General features: G+C 36.2%; 1 protein-coding gene across 1 annotated transcript in view; it reads right to left on the bottom strand.

Moving 5' to 3' along the window:
- The window catches only part of PPFIA1 (PPFI scaffold protein A1), a 58,408-nt gene that overhangs the window by 10,622 nt on the left and 32,209 nt on the right, over window positions 1-15,577 (bottom strand). Inside the window, exons 16-25 of the mRNA XM_075163357.1 lie at window positions 15,109-15,332; window positions 14,479-14,713; window positions 11,478-11,507; window positions 10,514-10,665; window positions 9,558-9,730; window positions 8,669-8,762; window positions 2,219-2,300; window positions 1,897-2,097; window positions 999-1,061; window positions 446-472 (exon numbers count right to left, since the gene is read on the bottom strand). Of these exons, the coding sequence (XP_075019458.1) occupies window positions 446-472; window positions 999-1,061; window positions 1,897-2,097; window positions 2,219-2,300; window positions 8,669-8,762; window positions 9,558-9,730; window positions 10,514-10,665; window positions 11,478-11,507; window positions 14,479-14,713; window positions 15,109-15,332 (1,281 nt within the window). The remainder of the gene's footprint in view (window positions 1-445; window positions 473-998; window positions 1,062-1,896; window positions 2,098-2,218; window positions 2,301-8,668; window positions 8,763-9,557; window positions 9,731-10,513; window positions 10,666-11,477; window positions 11,508-14,478; window positions 14,714-15,108; window positions 15,333-15,577) is intronic.

Raw genomic sequence — 15,577 nt, 5'->3', positions numbered from 1 at the left:
TTCCATACATAGAACACAACAATGCTTATTAAGAGAGAGTAACTTCATTTTGGTGATTCATAAGCTAGAGGACAAATATTTCAGAAAGCTAATGATAACAAAGACTTCTGAATATTCTTCTCCTAACAGCCTTATTATTAAAAATCCTTATGCATAGCTTTTTTTGTGACGTATTATGTAACAAAGTATTTTACAAATTTTCAATGATGAACCACCAAATCTTGGAAGTTCTAGAAAACATTAAAATATTTAAATCACCTAAATATAAAAGTGTATCTTCCAAGTATGTAATATACAGAGATAAGCCTGTAGTTTCCCCCTCTCCCAATCCCCAAGTCACACCAAGATTCACTAAAAGAAACTGCTATAAAGGAAAAACAGATTCTTTCATGCTCTAATTGTGACAATTTACATATAGTCTATAATATTACATAAAGTTTCCAACCTGAGCCCAGCTTCCCTCCTCATCTTCCTGTTACGTGGTTAGAAAAGCAAAAGAACACATACATATTAGTATTTAAGTTTAGTAAGGAGATCAAAGTTAAAGATGCACTGCAAGTCTCTAAGTCTACTGCATACAAAAAAAATCTAGATAAAGCAAGCATCATGCATTGTAAAAAAAAAATACAAGGCACTCATTTTCGTATGAGAGGTTGCAAAACGCATCTACTGATTAAGCTTTCTGGAAAGAAGAAATTTCCACACAAGTAATTCAATTTATCTATTAGTTAATCAAATCAGAGTTCCATTTTACAGATTAGAAAGAGTTTTGTTTACAGTCTTATCAATGTTGATTTTTTTCCCCCTTCTGGAAAAAAAAACTATCAAGATGCAGGTTACAAGGTTAATAAGTAGAAGAAGCAATGATCCAGAATTTTAATGCATTAATTTGAAAAAAAAAAAAAAAAGAAAAAAAAAGACCAATAGGCACTTGATTCAAATGTTCAAAAGTGGGAAAAGCACTCTAAGGAACAGAAGTGGCAACACTTTAAACTAACCGTTTGTTGTGTGGCTGTAAGATTTTCCATTTCTTCATGTGTTACCCAGACATTTCCCGTGGTCTAATATGACCCCACAGGGAACCAATCCCATCCAGTGAAAGGAAAGCAGTAACAAAGAGGAGAGGTTGCAGAACATATAAGCAATCGGTACATGTAAGGAGCAGGCATGGGCAAAAGCAGTGGTTTCTAAAGTCTTAAGTATATCTATTGAAAGTAATGGCATGGAATAAAAGCCTATTAACATGGATCACTTTTCTTCAAAGATATTAACAAAATTGAATGTGATAAATAGCTTACACTGATGTAATTAATGGGCAAACACTTGACTCTGCTCTAATCTGAAAAATGCATTTGTAGTCTAGTACGTAATCCCAGGAATCTCAGAAATAACTTCAGATTGCAGGGCAGACAGACTCATGACAGGAAATTCACACTAACTTTAAGCGTCTAAATTTACTATAGTATAGAGAGACAGGTGGACTCCTAGTTCACGTAGGCTGAATCATTATTTGGAGTTAATGGCCTTATACACGGATTAAAAGAACCTCCAACTATTTTACAAATTTCTGTATGCACATGTATACTTCATCTGTATTATAAATTCTTCTGAGGCCAAAAGATGAGCCAAATAACATGTACTCTAAATATTCTGGATTATATACTTACACTGATATAAACTTTTCTCTCCCTTAAAAAAGAAAATGTAGTTATTCCTTCATTTAATTTCCATGAAAGGAAGAAACATCCTATATTTAAATAATGTGTTTCTCTACAATTTAATGTTTCCTGAAATTCTTATTTGAAGCTCAAATCCTTTCAGTTACATGTTTACGGTAGAATTTTTGGAAATTCTAATGGTTCTAAAAGACGTTTAATGCTGGATCACTTTCCTTACCGTCCTTGAGGTGGGAGGGGCAGATGGACTTGTTAGTGACATGATTTCTTGAATGGCCAGCCTCAGCTTCAGTCTGTGCAGAGGATTACTAATTCCAATTTCACGCTGTATTTCTGTATCAGACAAGGCCGACATGATAGCACCGCTTTTCACATTTGCTCGGCAAGCAGCCACATACCAGGCTGGCATCCCAACCCACAGCTGAAACACAAAAAAAGGAAGTAAGCAGGATCTGGAAAACGTTCCTGGCTACAAAACCTTAAATTCTTTAGAAGTCTGAGGTCTTTATTTTTTATTTATTTATTTTGGAGGGACCACCTACCTCCAACCACACAACCACAGTAGGTCCATCCCACTGTGCAAAAGGTAAACCTTGTCTTCTGGCTTCCTCAAGCAACTCATGCCTACAATTACAGAAATAGTTATTAATAACAAAGAGAAACTACTTATAACTAGAGGTTACAATTTAAACACTGCGTTCAATTTACCATCTTCTTTCTAAGTAGGTAGCTTTCTTCCTTTCTCAGCCTTATATGATATACCCACTAAGGCAGTCACAGCACACGTACAAGGACTACACAGTGACATAAGCTGAAGTGGATAGGAAATTTTAGAGTGGCAGAGATGCTGGATCTTGCCTTTCAGAAATTTGTGTCTGAAACTGCTACTGACACTCTAACCACCACTGCCACCACAAAGTGGAGATGTCAGACTTATTTGTCAGTCAGATTCTCAATTGCTGCAATTTTCTGTTCAGCAAATTACACTGAACCAAAATAGTCATTTTTCCTCAACATGCAGATTTGAACCTGGGGAAATGCATGCGTACATCAGACACCCGTGCCATCGAAACGGTACTGTCCATCAGGCTGTCGAGGCTGGAAACTGGGACAGTAACCTTTTAATTGGTGAATTTCAGCCTGCAGCAGCGAGCCTGTCAGAATTTCAGGCACAGCCTCAGACAACCATTATATTCAGAAAGCCACGCTTTGGCAATTATATTCTGAAAGGCTGTGTACTGAAACTCAGCTTTCATCTCCTATGATGACACCATTTCCTTTGTTATTCTGAAACAGAAAGGATTGAAGTTTAATATTGACAATTCAGCTTACAGAAACAATGGAAGCTCACAAGATCCCTATAAATAGCTGCCAAAAATGTTTGATAAACCAAGAGACAAAAACTAGTGTTGCGGGTATTAGCGTGCAATGTTGCTTGGATACGTCTGTCTGAAAAAATGGGTAAAGTCTGAAAAAAGCATATTTAAACTGCCTTTGAAAGCTAGTTGTACATGGTTAAGTCTCCACTCACTCTCCTCAGAAGTTTAGAAAAAACAACTTCACCTAATTGGACAGTTTTTACTGTTTTATGCTTTTTATTCATGCCTGCAAGTATAGAATTAAGAAGATAAGCCGCAATACTACAGATTCAGGATCTTATATTATGTATTTATAATTTTCTTACAATTTAAAACAAACAAAATCTCCTCACCTTCAGAACTGTATCGTTAAATACATCTACGATGATAAAATATTTAAAAGCTACAGATATTAAAAACCTACCACTCAAGACACCTTGAAAAGAGGTTACTGAGAGACTAGTAGCTTTCTTGGCTGGTAGTGCAAAATAGGTGTGCAGTATTCAGCTCTTTTAGACATGCCAGCATACCTAGGATCCTCGCGTTATGTTGGTAGATAACTATATATAAAAAATAATCAATGAAGTAATAAATATACTAGCAACTGTTTTATCAATAGATAGTACTTCTCCACCTGCATGTCAATAAATTCCTATTACACTGGAAGAACCTCCCAATACTTTATCCTAATTAAATGTGCTGCCTAGGAATGAAAAAAGGGGAGGAAGGAAGAAACTGCCAGATAACTGATTACAAATAACCATTCTAATGTACCCATTTTAAGACCAACAATTAAGGCGGAAACAGCGTTCAGCAGTTAGCAGCTCAATAGCTAGATTTCACTAACAAAGAAGAGACGACCGTAAAAGTTACTACATATTTGTACCCTTCAAAAAGATACATATATTTCTAAATTAGGAATAAAGGATCAGCTAAGTTTCCTGCTACCGTGGAACACATTACATTAATCCCACAAATCACTAGCCCTGAACACGTTCAGTTTTGCTTCACTTTGTTGTTTAAAGATTAAAAAATAAGAAAAATAAATTAGTAAGATATTATAAAATACTGCTTGGTAAGAACAGAATAAAATGCTTAATACTGTATTTGCCAGAAAGGAATACAATGTTTTTTTCCAAGTAGTTTAACTTCAAAATTGGTGTCTTTGTCTTCCTTTTTGGTGGTTGTGGTAACATGGCCGTGCAGTGAGGGAGGCCCACTAGTGACGAAAGAGCACAGACATGCCCAAAGTAACCTCAGGTTTGACTAGGATGACCCCACGAGAGCATGTAATAACTGTCTTTCCCTCAGCTTATAAAGCTGCTTGGGGGTAATTCAGAGAATTGCAGTGTAATTTCTGCTAGTTTTATAAGTCCCCCTGCGTACTTCAGGTTAACCATGAAACAGCAAATCATTTGGAGATGAACAGTACAGGGAATGTATCAAAAGCATAAGGAAAGGTTATGATGCAAACTTTAAACTCATGGTGGTATTGGACGCAGAAAACAATTGTGTGGCTGGAAGGAAGTGTTATGTGATGGAGGCAAACATGTAGAAATGGAAACAAACAAACCAAAAATGTTTATGAGATAACTTTATGCAGAAATTGTTCAATGGATCCAAAGAGGAATGCATCCATGAAGTAGAAAATTAATTGCGGAATTTGTTCATATGCAAGAAGAGATAGAAACTTGCTTGCACGGGAAATCATTAAACTGAATGCTCAAGACAGCACAGGCACAAAACATCTCATGGGAAGAATTCAAAGGCAGCTGCTGTTTTATCTGCAAATGATGCATCAACGGTTTCTTCCTATAGCAGAGAACTTCACTTTTCCAACAATTCCCTTCCAACTTCACCAAGAAACTCGCTGCATTCCAGCAATACATGATCAGATTATGTAAAGATCACAGCTGACATGCCAGTTTAGTTTCACAGGCCATCCAATTATACCATTTAAGAAGTGGGTGCAAAATCCAGCTTCCCATCTTGGTGAGGAAAAAAAAAACAATATTGCAGTAGTAGTGTTGGCAGTGTTAACAGATGGTATAAAGCTGGCACTGTGAAGGACAAAAGAACGTCAAAGGAGTAGCTGGCTGCTGGAATAACTCTTAGGTGACAAAATGAAAGGACAGATGTCTACAGACTTAATAAGAAGTTGGCTGAACATCACTGGGAATGGGAGACTAAATGTGCTGCTGCAAGAGGGGAACACTTGTTGTTAGACACATTCAAAAGGCATCTAAGGCCAGCTGTGGAAAACAAAGAAACTGTGGTCATATGGGACAAGAAATGATGTCAAAACTGCAGGTGCTTGATGCAGTAGTGAACATACAAGGCCCTTTAAAGACTATTTGAAGGGTCTGTATTTAGAACGGCTCTGGCAGGCAAGCATACTCTAACCCCACAAGGAAAATAAAGCAGCCCGGTGCAACACCACTTTGTCATTGGATTAACACAGCATGCGAATGGATAAATCCAGAACTTGTAGCCAAAGAGGAACGCTGTATTCCAGATTTCTTGGATGGAACTGATGGTAACTGACTTGGAAGAAGCTGAGAGTGGGGAAGGTGGTGAAGAGAGTGATACTGATGGAAATGACAGAGTTGCAAGATGTAAAAACTGAAAGGCAACAGTAGCAAAACATGAGATGAAAATAGACTAACTTCAGGCAAAGCATCAGTGCAACATTAATATCCTTATTATTTATTGATTTCAGGTATGTAAAACCTTTTGTGTATAACTTTTCTTACGGAGAGTTATCTTAAATTTAGAGTTGCCTTCCTTTTTGATTAATACAGTATTAAGTTTGTTGTGCTGTACACAGAAAAGCACAAATACAGTTGTGGCAAACACTGTCAACAGTACAGCTCACAAAGATGATGAACAGCATGAACAAAACACTAAAACCAACTTAAATTTAGTAAACAAAGAGTGATGGTTTACAGAAATACATCTACCTTGGAAATTAATTGCCACAAATATCTACTATTGCTAAATAACTTTCAAAACCCAAATGACAAAACTAATTCCATCTAAGTGGGGTTTAATACTTCCATTATAAAAATTCACACCATGCAAATTAAGACAAGACACTGAACTAGCATTCACACTGAATTAGATGACACTGGATTTATTTCAGCAACACATTTTCACAATAAATTCTTTTGAATCTAGTATCTCCTCTCATAATTAGACTTTTTTGAAAAAAGTTAGAGCTTTTAATATATTGCTAAAAAATCCAAATGAGATTTATCATAATTTCACAACAATCCTAATAAAATAAATATAAACTTACCCTGATCTTGCACTACCACATCAAATGGTAAACAAAAGGAAAATAAAACAGTGAAGGAAAAATATAAAACTAGGATTAAACTGAACTCAAAGGCATACAAAAACAGACAAATAATGTATACTGTAATTTAATTCTGTAACTATAAATAGGTTTTTGTTAGTAAAGACATTGAATACTGCCCTCAGCCTGTTTGTGTGCATGCATGCAGAAATCAGAAAGATAAGCAAGCAAATAGGGATTAGAGACAACTATAAATAGCTGTCACTGTTCCAAGCATTCAGGTAACTGGAATTCTTTTCGCTGAATTTTTTAAGTGAACAGCTGGCCTTGAGAATTTGTTTTAACCCCACCCTCCTCCAATACCAAAGAGAAAAGCAATTCAGAGCAGCTTTACCACTTTTTCTTTTTGATAATGAACATCTCAAGAAAGCAGTGAGGGATCTTTGACACTTCGTGATAATATTGCTTCCTATGTTCAGAATACCTGTCAGGATTCTGAAACAGCTGGATTAAAGTATATCGCTGGGATTTTTAAAACAATAGATTTGCTTCTCATGGAAGTTCAAAGGGCCCTGCTGCTGCTCTCAGCAGTAAGAGTAATAAAACCAAACATTATGATATGTATCTTCATCAACACAGTTTTGTTTCATACCCACTTTCACTGAAATATCTGAATCACAGATACCTTCCTGTGAATAACCATGTAGCCATATTTAATAGCTAGGCAAGGTAATTTCAATCTAAAAGTTTTCATTTGTCTAATGTAGACACTTGCCTTTTAAGCAGCCAACAACATGCAGCCATGAAGCACACTTTAAGCAATACCAGTAAATTTTTGAAAGGCAGAATGTTTACAAAGAAAAGTCATGATTTATCTGCAACTGCGTTTTTTGCATTTATTAAAGCAAGACAGTATAGATTGTTTTTCTCTAGGATGAAATTTGTTGCTGGTATTGAGAAAGATCTATACTGTTCAAAGAACAGGCCTACTGCTATTTAGATATGACCAAACTAAAACTATTTATTCAACCAAGATGTGGTATGACTTTCAAGCTCTGTAGAAAAAGGAAAATACCAGATCATAATAATGTACGATTGCCTTCAGTGTAACAGTCTGAAGAAAAACAGCTGAGTGTTCTGTTATACAAACAAAACCACATTCCATTCTGACTTTTCAAACCAAAACACTGCTGGTTTTCATTAGCAGCCACCAGGCATTATTCTTATTTGTTAATAGAACTTAGGTACTGCAAGAAATCTCTATTGCAAAGAGAAAACTAGCACACTTTCTTTTCAACATTCACTATTCTGTCTTCAGAAATAAAAAAGCAAGACAGGTCTCATCTTGGTCAGCTTTTTTGACACAGAGTAAAGACATTTGAACAGAACAGAAGCAACAAAAGTTCAAGGTATATGGCTCAGCTTTGGGTGGAAAAATGTAAAGAACGCCTGATCCTACTTACTAAATTTGAGTGTTTCCTGTATTACCATATAAGCATCAAGCCAAGATTTCTACTAGTAGCAATATCTATTTTTTGCCTATGATTATAGTCTTTGCTTCATCTCTTCTAAGCCTGGGAACAATAAAGCATTCAATAGATAATCAAAAGGTGAACATTACACTAAAGATTTTCTTGGACACACACTGAAAAAATTCTCATGACTAGGAAAAGGTAACTGCATATCTAAAAGGTGCCATAAAAAAGGAAATAGTCACAAATTATTAAAAAACAGGAAGTCATGGGTATATGGTGCAAGGAAAAAAGATTTTGGCTGTTAAAATACGTGAGAGAAAATGTCAAGACAACCTCAAACAGAAGTAAAAAAATTAGTGAGCACAGCAGCAGTTAGCAATACAAAAGGAAAGACTTTCTGAGTCACCTGCTAGAAAGGAACCAGCAAATGGATACAGAAGGATGTCTGTACAGAACATCTCATTCTTTCACTCTGTCAACTTTTTCACACTCTGGAGCAAGTAACAGCCAAAGACAACTTTGGGAAATCTTCCAAATTAATTAAACCCAAAGCAGGTATTAAGTATAACAAATATGGGGGAAGGTTTGATAAGAGTCCACTTTTATCTCCAAGTTTGTTTATTACAGCATTTCAACAATAAGCTTTCAGCACTGAAATTCATTTCAAACTTACCACGACCTATGCTACTATTAATGTTCTGGAAAAAAAAATAGTAAAAAAATTTCTACAGAAGCTTATTAGCCATAGCACCATACTAGGCAAAAATACCTGAAAACAAACAAAACAAAAAACGCAAACAAAACGTTTTTAAACAAAGCAATACCTTAACAACAGAGGATTAAAAATAATCGATAACTTACTTTTTCTGCATTTTCCTGTTTTTTTCTGCCTGACCTCCAAGCTTGCTGAGACCTAATGCATCCTGAGAGGAACCATCTGCTTCTGCCATGCCAACTACAAAAAAAAAAAAAAACCAAACCAAAAACCAGTCTTGTTATCTTCTCAGTTTTGGCCAGTAATAACTCAAAAAGCACTACTGCTTTCCTGAATAAAAGTATTTAATCCTTTGTAATATTACCGATCAGAAATGCACAAAGCCAAACCTCCAAGCCCATCTATCACTCTATTTTCTAGTTGAATTAATACCCACAAAAATGGTGTATAAAAATAGGAAAATCAGATTGGTATGGACTCAAATAGGTGCTGTCTAAAACCAGCTGGAGTCACACCAAGAACCTCACGTTTCAACCACCTGTAAGATGAATTCTCAGTGTTCCCATATCACTTATGGTTGGTGTCAACATCACGGGAACTGCTTTACGCAAAGAATTACGCAAGATAGAAAGGTAACCGTAGCATTTACTAAGCCAGCTGGGTTCGTTTCAAGGGAGTTCCTTTGGGTCCAAAGTGAAGACATGACTGTTGGTGTCAACACCAACTAAAGCCTCTTTTGCTTCTGAGATACAGTTGAAATTTTTGCTTCACGAGACAAGCCATAACAGTTCAGTAAGTTTCAATAACCTGGCTACATGAGACTAAATGACAGCAATACCCGATTCGCTGAACTTGCATCCTATACTCATAAAAGGACCTAGCAGAAGATTCAGTGTCACTAGTTCCAAAAAATGCTGTACATCAGCATCAAAATAATCAGTCATAAATATGCACATACTGATACATACATCATGAAATTCAGTCTTCCACTCACTCTCTTACTGTGCAAAAAAAAAAAAAAAAAGGCAAGCCAACCTTGTCCTAATGTTTCCTTGCTTGTTTGTCCAGGTCGTCCCTTTTCTTTCTTGCCAAACAAGCGGCCAATAGAGGATTTGATCCCCTTCTTTTTGGGGGCTTTATGAAGGGAATCTTGGCTACTATTGCTGCTACTAGGATTACTTGTTTGCCCATCTTGCGAGCCTGTTGAACTGTACAAAAAAAGGAGTCATAAAGGAGCACATGTAGAACAAATTCACTGGCATAACATAGGGAGAGACAAGTTCAGGTTTCTGTGCAAGTTAACAAAAGCTCAATAACTCACCAATGACATCTAATTTCACCTTTTAATGAGTCATGAAAAGAAACGTATCTACTAAAATATATGTCATTAAACAGAAAAAAACAGTGGGAACAACTAAATCATGCAAGAAAGGAAGGGATATAACATTTATATACTATAGCATGGAACTACAAGTCAATTCTTACTTTTTTAAGAAATGAAAGTGTTTAAAGTGCAATTCAGAGATGCAAAGTTGACAACACAAGTTCCTGACAAATTGAGGCAGACTATGGAAGTTTGAAATACTTGAGGGGAATCCATCTCAGACACTTAGGCACTTTGAAAAGAATGTGTCAATCAAAATGATGGTAATTCTGCAACTTATTTCTAAATTTATAGCTAAATTTCAACCTATGAAAGACGACTAGAATTGTACATCTTTCATCTCCTAAACATGAAGCAAGCTTAATGCAGACCTTGATTACCAGAAGAATTCTTCACATAAAGCCATTTCTGATCATTAACAAAATCTGTATTCTTATTGTTTATGTAACAGTCACCCATTTATGTATTCATACTCTTTACTTTGAGAAACACTTCAATATCCAAACTAAAATCCTACAGGCTGAACAGCTTTGCAGTTTTAAGATTTTATTCTGATGATCTGAAATACTAAGTTACCGGTAGATCTGACTTATTCACAGCTACTTACTTTCTTATGTCCCTGATATCTTCATGGCTCACTGTATGCAAAGCTCCTTTTTGGACTCTGTCCAAACGCAAAGATCGAGGTGAAGAAGGTGGTGATGTCTCACATTTTATTGTGGTTTTATCATCTCGTACCTCTTCTCTAGAAGCTGGAGACTAATGGAAAAGGAATGAAAACTTGAAGGGTTAGTTGGAAATGCCAAAACATGAATGCAGTATCAATGCGACACAAAATATTGAAAGGAAAAATCAATTATTTCAGTGTTAAAGGATTACCCTTGCCCTTACCATTCTGAAGTTGCCTATTCTTTGTTTGACTTCTTTCTGGATTTTCTGTTACCTTCACTGACAAACTACTGAATTTCACTCTTAGCAATGAGAGCAAGTAGCACTCATCTTTTATTCATTCATAGAGCTAAAAACTAATGTCTTGTCTTCAGCACTACAAAACTAATACACCCGACTTCAGTTTAGGCAAGTGCAAAGACAGAAAACCAGAGAGTCCTGTGAAAAGAAGGCATCTTAATTCTCACTGTTATGTGTTTAGACAATCATTAGCAAAATTACTAAGTCTATGAAAGCAGTTTCTACAAACCCGTGGCTATAGCTTATCTCTAAGTTTGAATAACAGAAATTGAGACTTATTTGTGTGTGCACTAACAGATATTTAAGATTAAATATTGTTTCACGAAGACTGCAAAATAGCGGTTACAAACTGAAAGCAACACAACAGTCCCCCACACCAGCAAAAAAAGCCAAACAAAAAAAAACCCACAAAACAAACCAAACCCACACTTATGCTCAGATGATAAACCATTTTACATTTAATATCAAAGAGCACATAATATTGCTTTACTATAGGGTTACCCTGCTAATGCTTTCTTTTAAGTTCCTGTTATCCATTAACGAGTTTGGGGAGAGGGAAGGAGATGAAGGGGCACACCAGTAAATAAACTAAAGAGTTTTACCTTTCTACGGTGTTTCCTTAAATCACTAGGCTGATAGATGCATGCAAAGAAAAGAAGTTTAGAAAAGCCGTATTTACTGTAAACTGTAGCACAGGTTGAAACAACTAGTACAGACAAAACATATCAGGGAGAATATAAATAACAATTACAGCAATGGCACAGAGAAAGATCCAGAATATGAAGTACTCTTCAAATCACAGATTACTTAAACATATCCCTGAAGAGGGGAAAAGGAAGGGGAAAAAAAAAAATCAAGACTTAAGTTGGTTGCCTACAAAAGTACCGTAGATATTTCAATGTATTGGTACCACAGGCAAATTAGCACACAAAACGTGCATTATCTTCAGCAAGAAAAACAGTAAAGTACATGGGGGTGTAAGGTATTGCTTTTTAAGTAAGAGGATTTCCAGTCATATGTCAAGGACTCGCCTTGAACTATATAACCTACATGGTAGCCACAGCAGGCTTAGTACGTTGTCTGCATTAGTCCCTTCTCACACCTTAGGAATTTCTGCAGTTGCTTCCTACACAGCATAAAAAGCAACCATACTGTGAAAGACAGAGTGCCAACAATAGCTGATTTCTATACAGTAACAGTATTCTGTTCTTTTTACTACATCTGAAGTGCTGAAATGTTTCAGCAAGAGTCTACCACCAGTTTTATTTTATCCTCCATCCGCTCCAGAAGCCACTGTATCTCACTTTCTAGGTACTTCCCACGTCTGCCAGTGCACAGAGCAAGGCAGCAACCCTGAGTTACATAAACAAGTTATCAAGTTATTCAGACTGATGCTGACAAAAGTTTAATCGAGATAATTTGTTTAATAATTATTATTGTATTTGGTGACAAATTATTTCAAAAGACTATAACCAGAAATAAAGTCAGTCTCCTTTGAAGTTTGGCGGGGGAGTTGTGTGTTGTTTCCCTCCCACAAACAGTAACTTTTTATCATTTTTTATTTAGAATACATGCAAACTATGCAGCATAAATATGTAAAGTTTTGTTGAATCTGACCGTAGAGTACAATGTTAATAAATCATAAGTTCATAGAATCATAGAAAGGTTTGGGTTGGAAGGGACCTTTAAAGATCATCTAGTCCCTCCTCTTAGACAAAGCACAGCAGACTCATTTTACCCTTGCTGGATCTTTCATCTATTACATCTGATAACCCATAAAAATGAAAACGTTTACAATATGGAATGAAAAATGTCCACAAGGACTGTTCAAGAGAGCTGTAGGTTTCACAATTTATCATGCTGAAGCTTTTAAATTAATTTTAATCATGAAGGGTTTTCAGCTAACTGAACTGCCTAACACCACTACTGCAGTTAGCATTAAGCTAATGTTGCCATCATGCTCATAGACTAATGCAAATTTCTATTAAAACATCGGAAAAAAACCACAAGAACTCATTCAATCTGATAATTCATAATAGCCGTTCCAATAGTTTCTAGAAAGCTCTTGTTCTGTAATTCTAGAAGCATAGCTTGTTTTCACGCTTTCACAAAAGCTGTCACAAATCAGTTGTCAGGTACTAAAACGTCAGACAAATGCAACTGCAAACAATGGATCAAGTGCCTTTGAGTTACAATTCTTACGATCTAAAGTGAACTTAATTATTTTACTTTTGTTCAGTTACATTAAATTTTAACACAAGACATGCTTCTGATCAAGTTTTCATGAAAATAGCTACTTAAATTTGTATATGGTTTTCTGTAAGAGAAGTACTTAGCTTAACTACTTATTACTGTGAAAAGTTAGAATATAAAGCACTCCACATTTTGAAATTTTTTAGTTTCTGTAAAAGAAGTGTGCTTGACTGGATATACAGCCAGAGCTAATATAATGATTTTTTTTTTTTTTTAAATGCAAGAAAGGCAAAATGATTCCTTTTTATAAAAAAAATAGACTTTTTGGTATACATACACATTCATTTTAAAAAGCCAGCAAAAGTAATTAGCTGAAATACTTGGTTTTAAACACTCCTATAAGAGACCTAAATGAGCCAAGTCAGTCTTTTACAGTCCACCTGCTCTTACAGTGATGGACAGCATTCCTCGTCTACCGATTGGTATGGTATAGGCATGATACAAGTGCAGTAATCCAAGACAATAACGTATACTAAGTATGGTGTTGCATGTACAACTAGTAAGTACAGTTTCCAAATGCACATGCAAATCTGGAGACAAAGTAATGTATATAGAGCTAAGTTAGAGAAGGAGCTTCTCCTGGAGAGTGCTTGCAAATAAATACCTGTATCCAAGATGCTCCTTAGTGAAAGATATTCCAAATACGAGAAACTATTAGGTTTGCTTAACATTTATGTAAAAACAAAAAAGTGGAAAACTTGTACCTTGCTTTTACAGATCGGTTTACATGCATAAAGCAGCTCCTAGAAGGATTAGTTTTTCTAAGCAGTCATATGAATGTCAAAAGAATGGATCCACCTTTCTCTACTCACTGAACTAAGCCCAAACTACTACCTCATCAGCTACTAGGTCTAACAGATACTTTTTACCTACCAGTCTTAATAGGCTAAAAAAAGACACTAGCCCTTGTTAATATCAAAACAGCTGTCATACCATCACAATCTTCAAGATTAATGCAATATATGTAAATCACTTTTTAGCTGTATTTAGTGGAATAGTGGACTGCTAAAAATAAAGTTTAAAGCAGAGGGAGAAACTGGTTGCTGTACCAGGGGTCGAAAAGAAAACATTATTTCTTCTAGGAAGAGGAGTCAGAAGAAAGACCATAACAACAGAAGGAATACTTAGGCATGAGATGTTGACCAAATAACAGACTTGGTTTCTGAACGTTTTTCCTAATCATTATGACTGTATCTTACACTTTTTATAGAAGTTGAAAGGAAGCAGTAGAAAAACCTAGAGAAAGGAAAAATACAGCTGAGTAAGAAGGAGAGGAAGGGGAAATCAAACAACCCATTTCCTAGAGAAAAGGAACACTCTTCCGAAAAATTAAAGTTAATGGATACTTACCAGTGTCATGATACCTAGTCTGTCCACTTCCCGAGCTGGACTATGTGGAATCCGCCTTGGGGTGGAGCGGCCACTGCCAGGTGGGGAAGAACCAGCAAGTGAACCGCTTGCATAGGGAGGAGGAATGGAGCTCATGGACCGGAATCGGCCATGGGCATCCAAACTTCCACTACCCACTCTGCTTTCAATCTCCTCTGCACGCTGTTCTGTGTTTTCCTTTTCTTCTTGTATAAGTCTAAAAGAAAAAAGTTTCAGAGGAACATGACATTCAAACAAGCACCACATAAACAGAGAGGCTGACTCAGGCATTAGAAAGAAGCAGCACTTGGCAGACAAAACAGCTACACTGAAAAATCTTCTGCTCCAATCTGAAAAAAAGCGGTAAACACTACTGCTGTCACCATCGTGCAGGGATTTCTGTCAAACTAGTAATACACAATCCCTTCCATAAATAGGACTGAAGACAAAGAACCTGAATAGTAGTTAGGCATAAGCAAACTAGTTACTTCTGTCAACCCATCCCCAGGAAACTGAATGGGCAACACCATTAACCAAGTAACCACACAAAAAGGATTTCTAGTGTAACAGAAATTCATTTTTATCAAAACCTTAACAGCAGATAGACCATACCTAATCTCCTTGTTGATTGCATCCAACTGTTCTTGAAGCATCATGGCCAAAGTCTGAGCATCAGCCTGACCACTTGGTGATAGCAGATCAACTGAACTGAATATAGTCTCCCTATCATCCTCAACATCAGACACATCAACATCACTTTCAAATGCTTGTGCCACATTTGCCAATACACTTGCTTGCTGGGCTCGCTCCCAGTCCTGCTCATTCAGAGTTTGAACCTAAAAGAATTAATAAAAATAAAAAATCCAAACTCAAATGGGAAAAACACGACACTTCTACTGTTTTTCAAGATGTTAAAATAATTTTTTAAAAGCCCACTTACATGCTGAATGCATCCATCAAGACAGCAATGTTTAGAGAAATGGGGAAAAAAAGCTATAATGTAGGAAACTTTACATCTTGCAGTTAAGTGAAATTTAAAAATGGACAGCCCCATTGAATAAATTAAAACATATCTTGGCTA

The sequence above is a fragment of the Calonectris borealis genome, chromosome 14, assembly GCF_964195595.1.
Source record: "Calonectris borealis chromosome 14, bCalBor7.hap1.2, whole genome shotgun sequence".
Taxonomy (NCBI): domain Eukaryota; kingdom Metazoa; phylum Chordata; class Aves; order Procellariiformes; family Procellariidae; genus Calonectris; species Calonectris borealis.
Note: the sequence above shows the minus strand (reverse complement) of the source record. Positions and strands in the feature narration are given on the sequence as shown.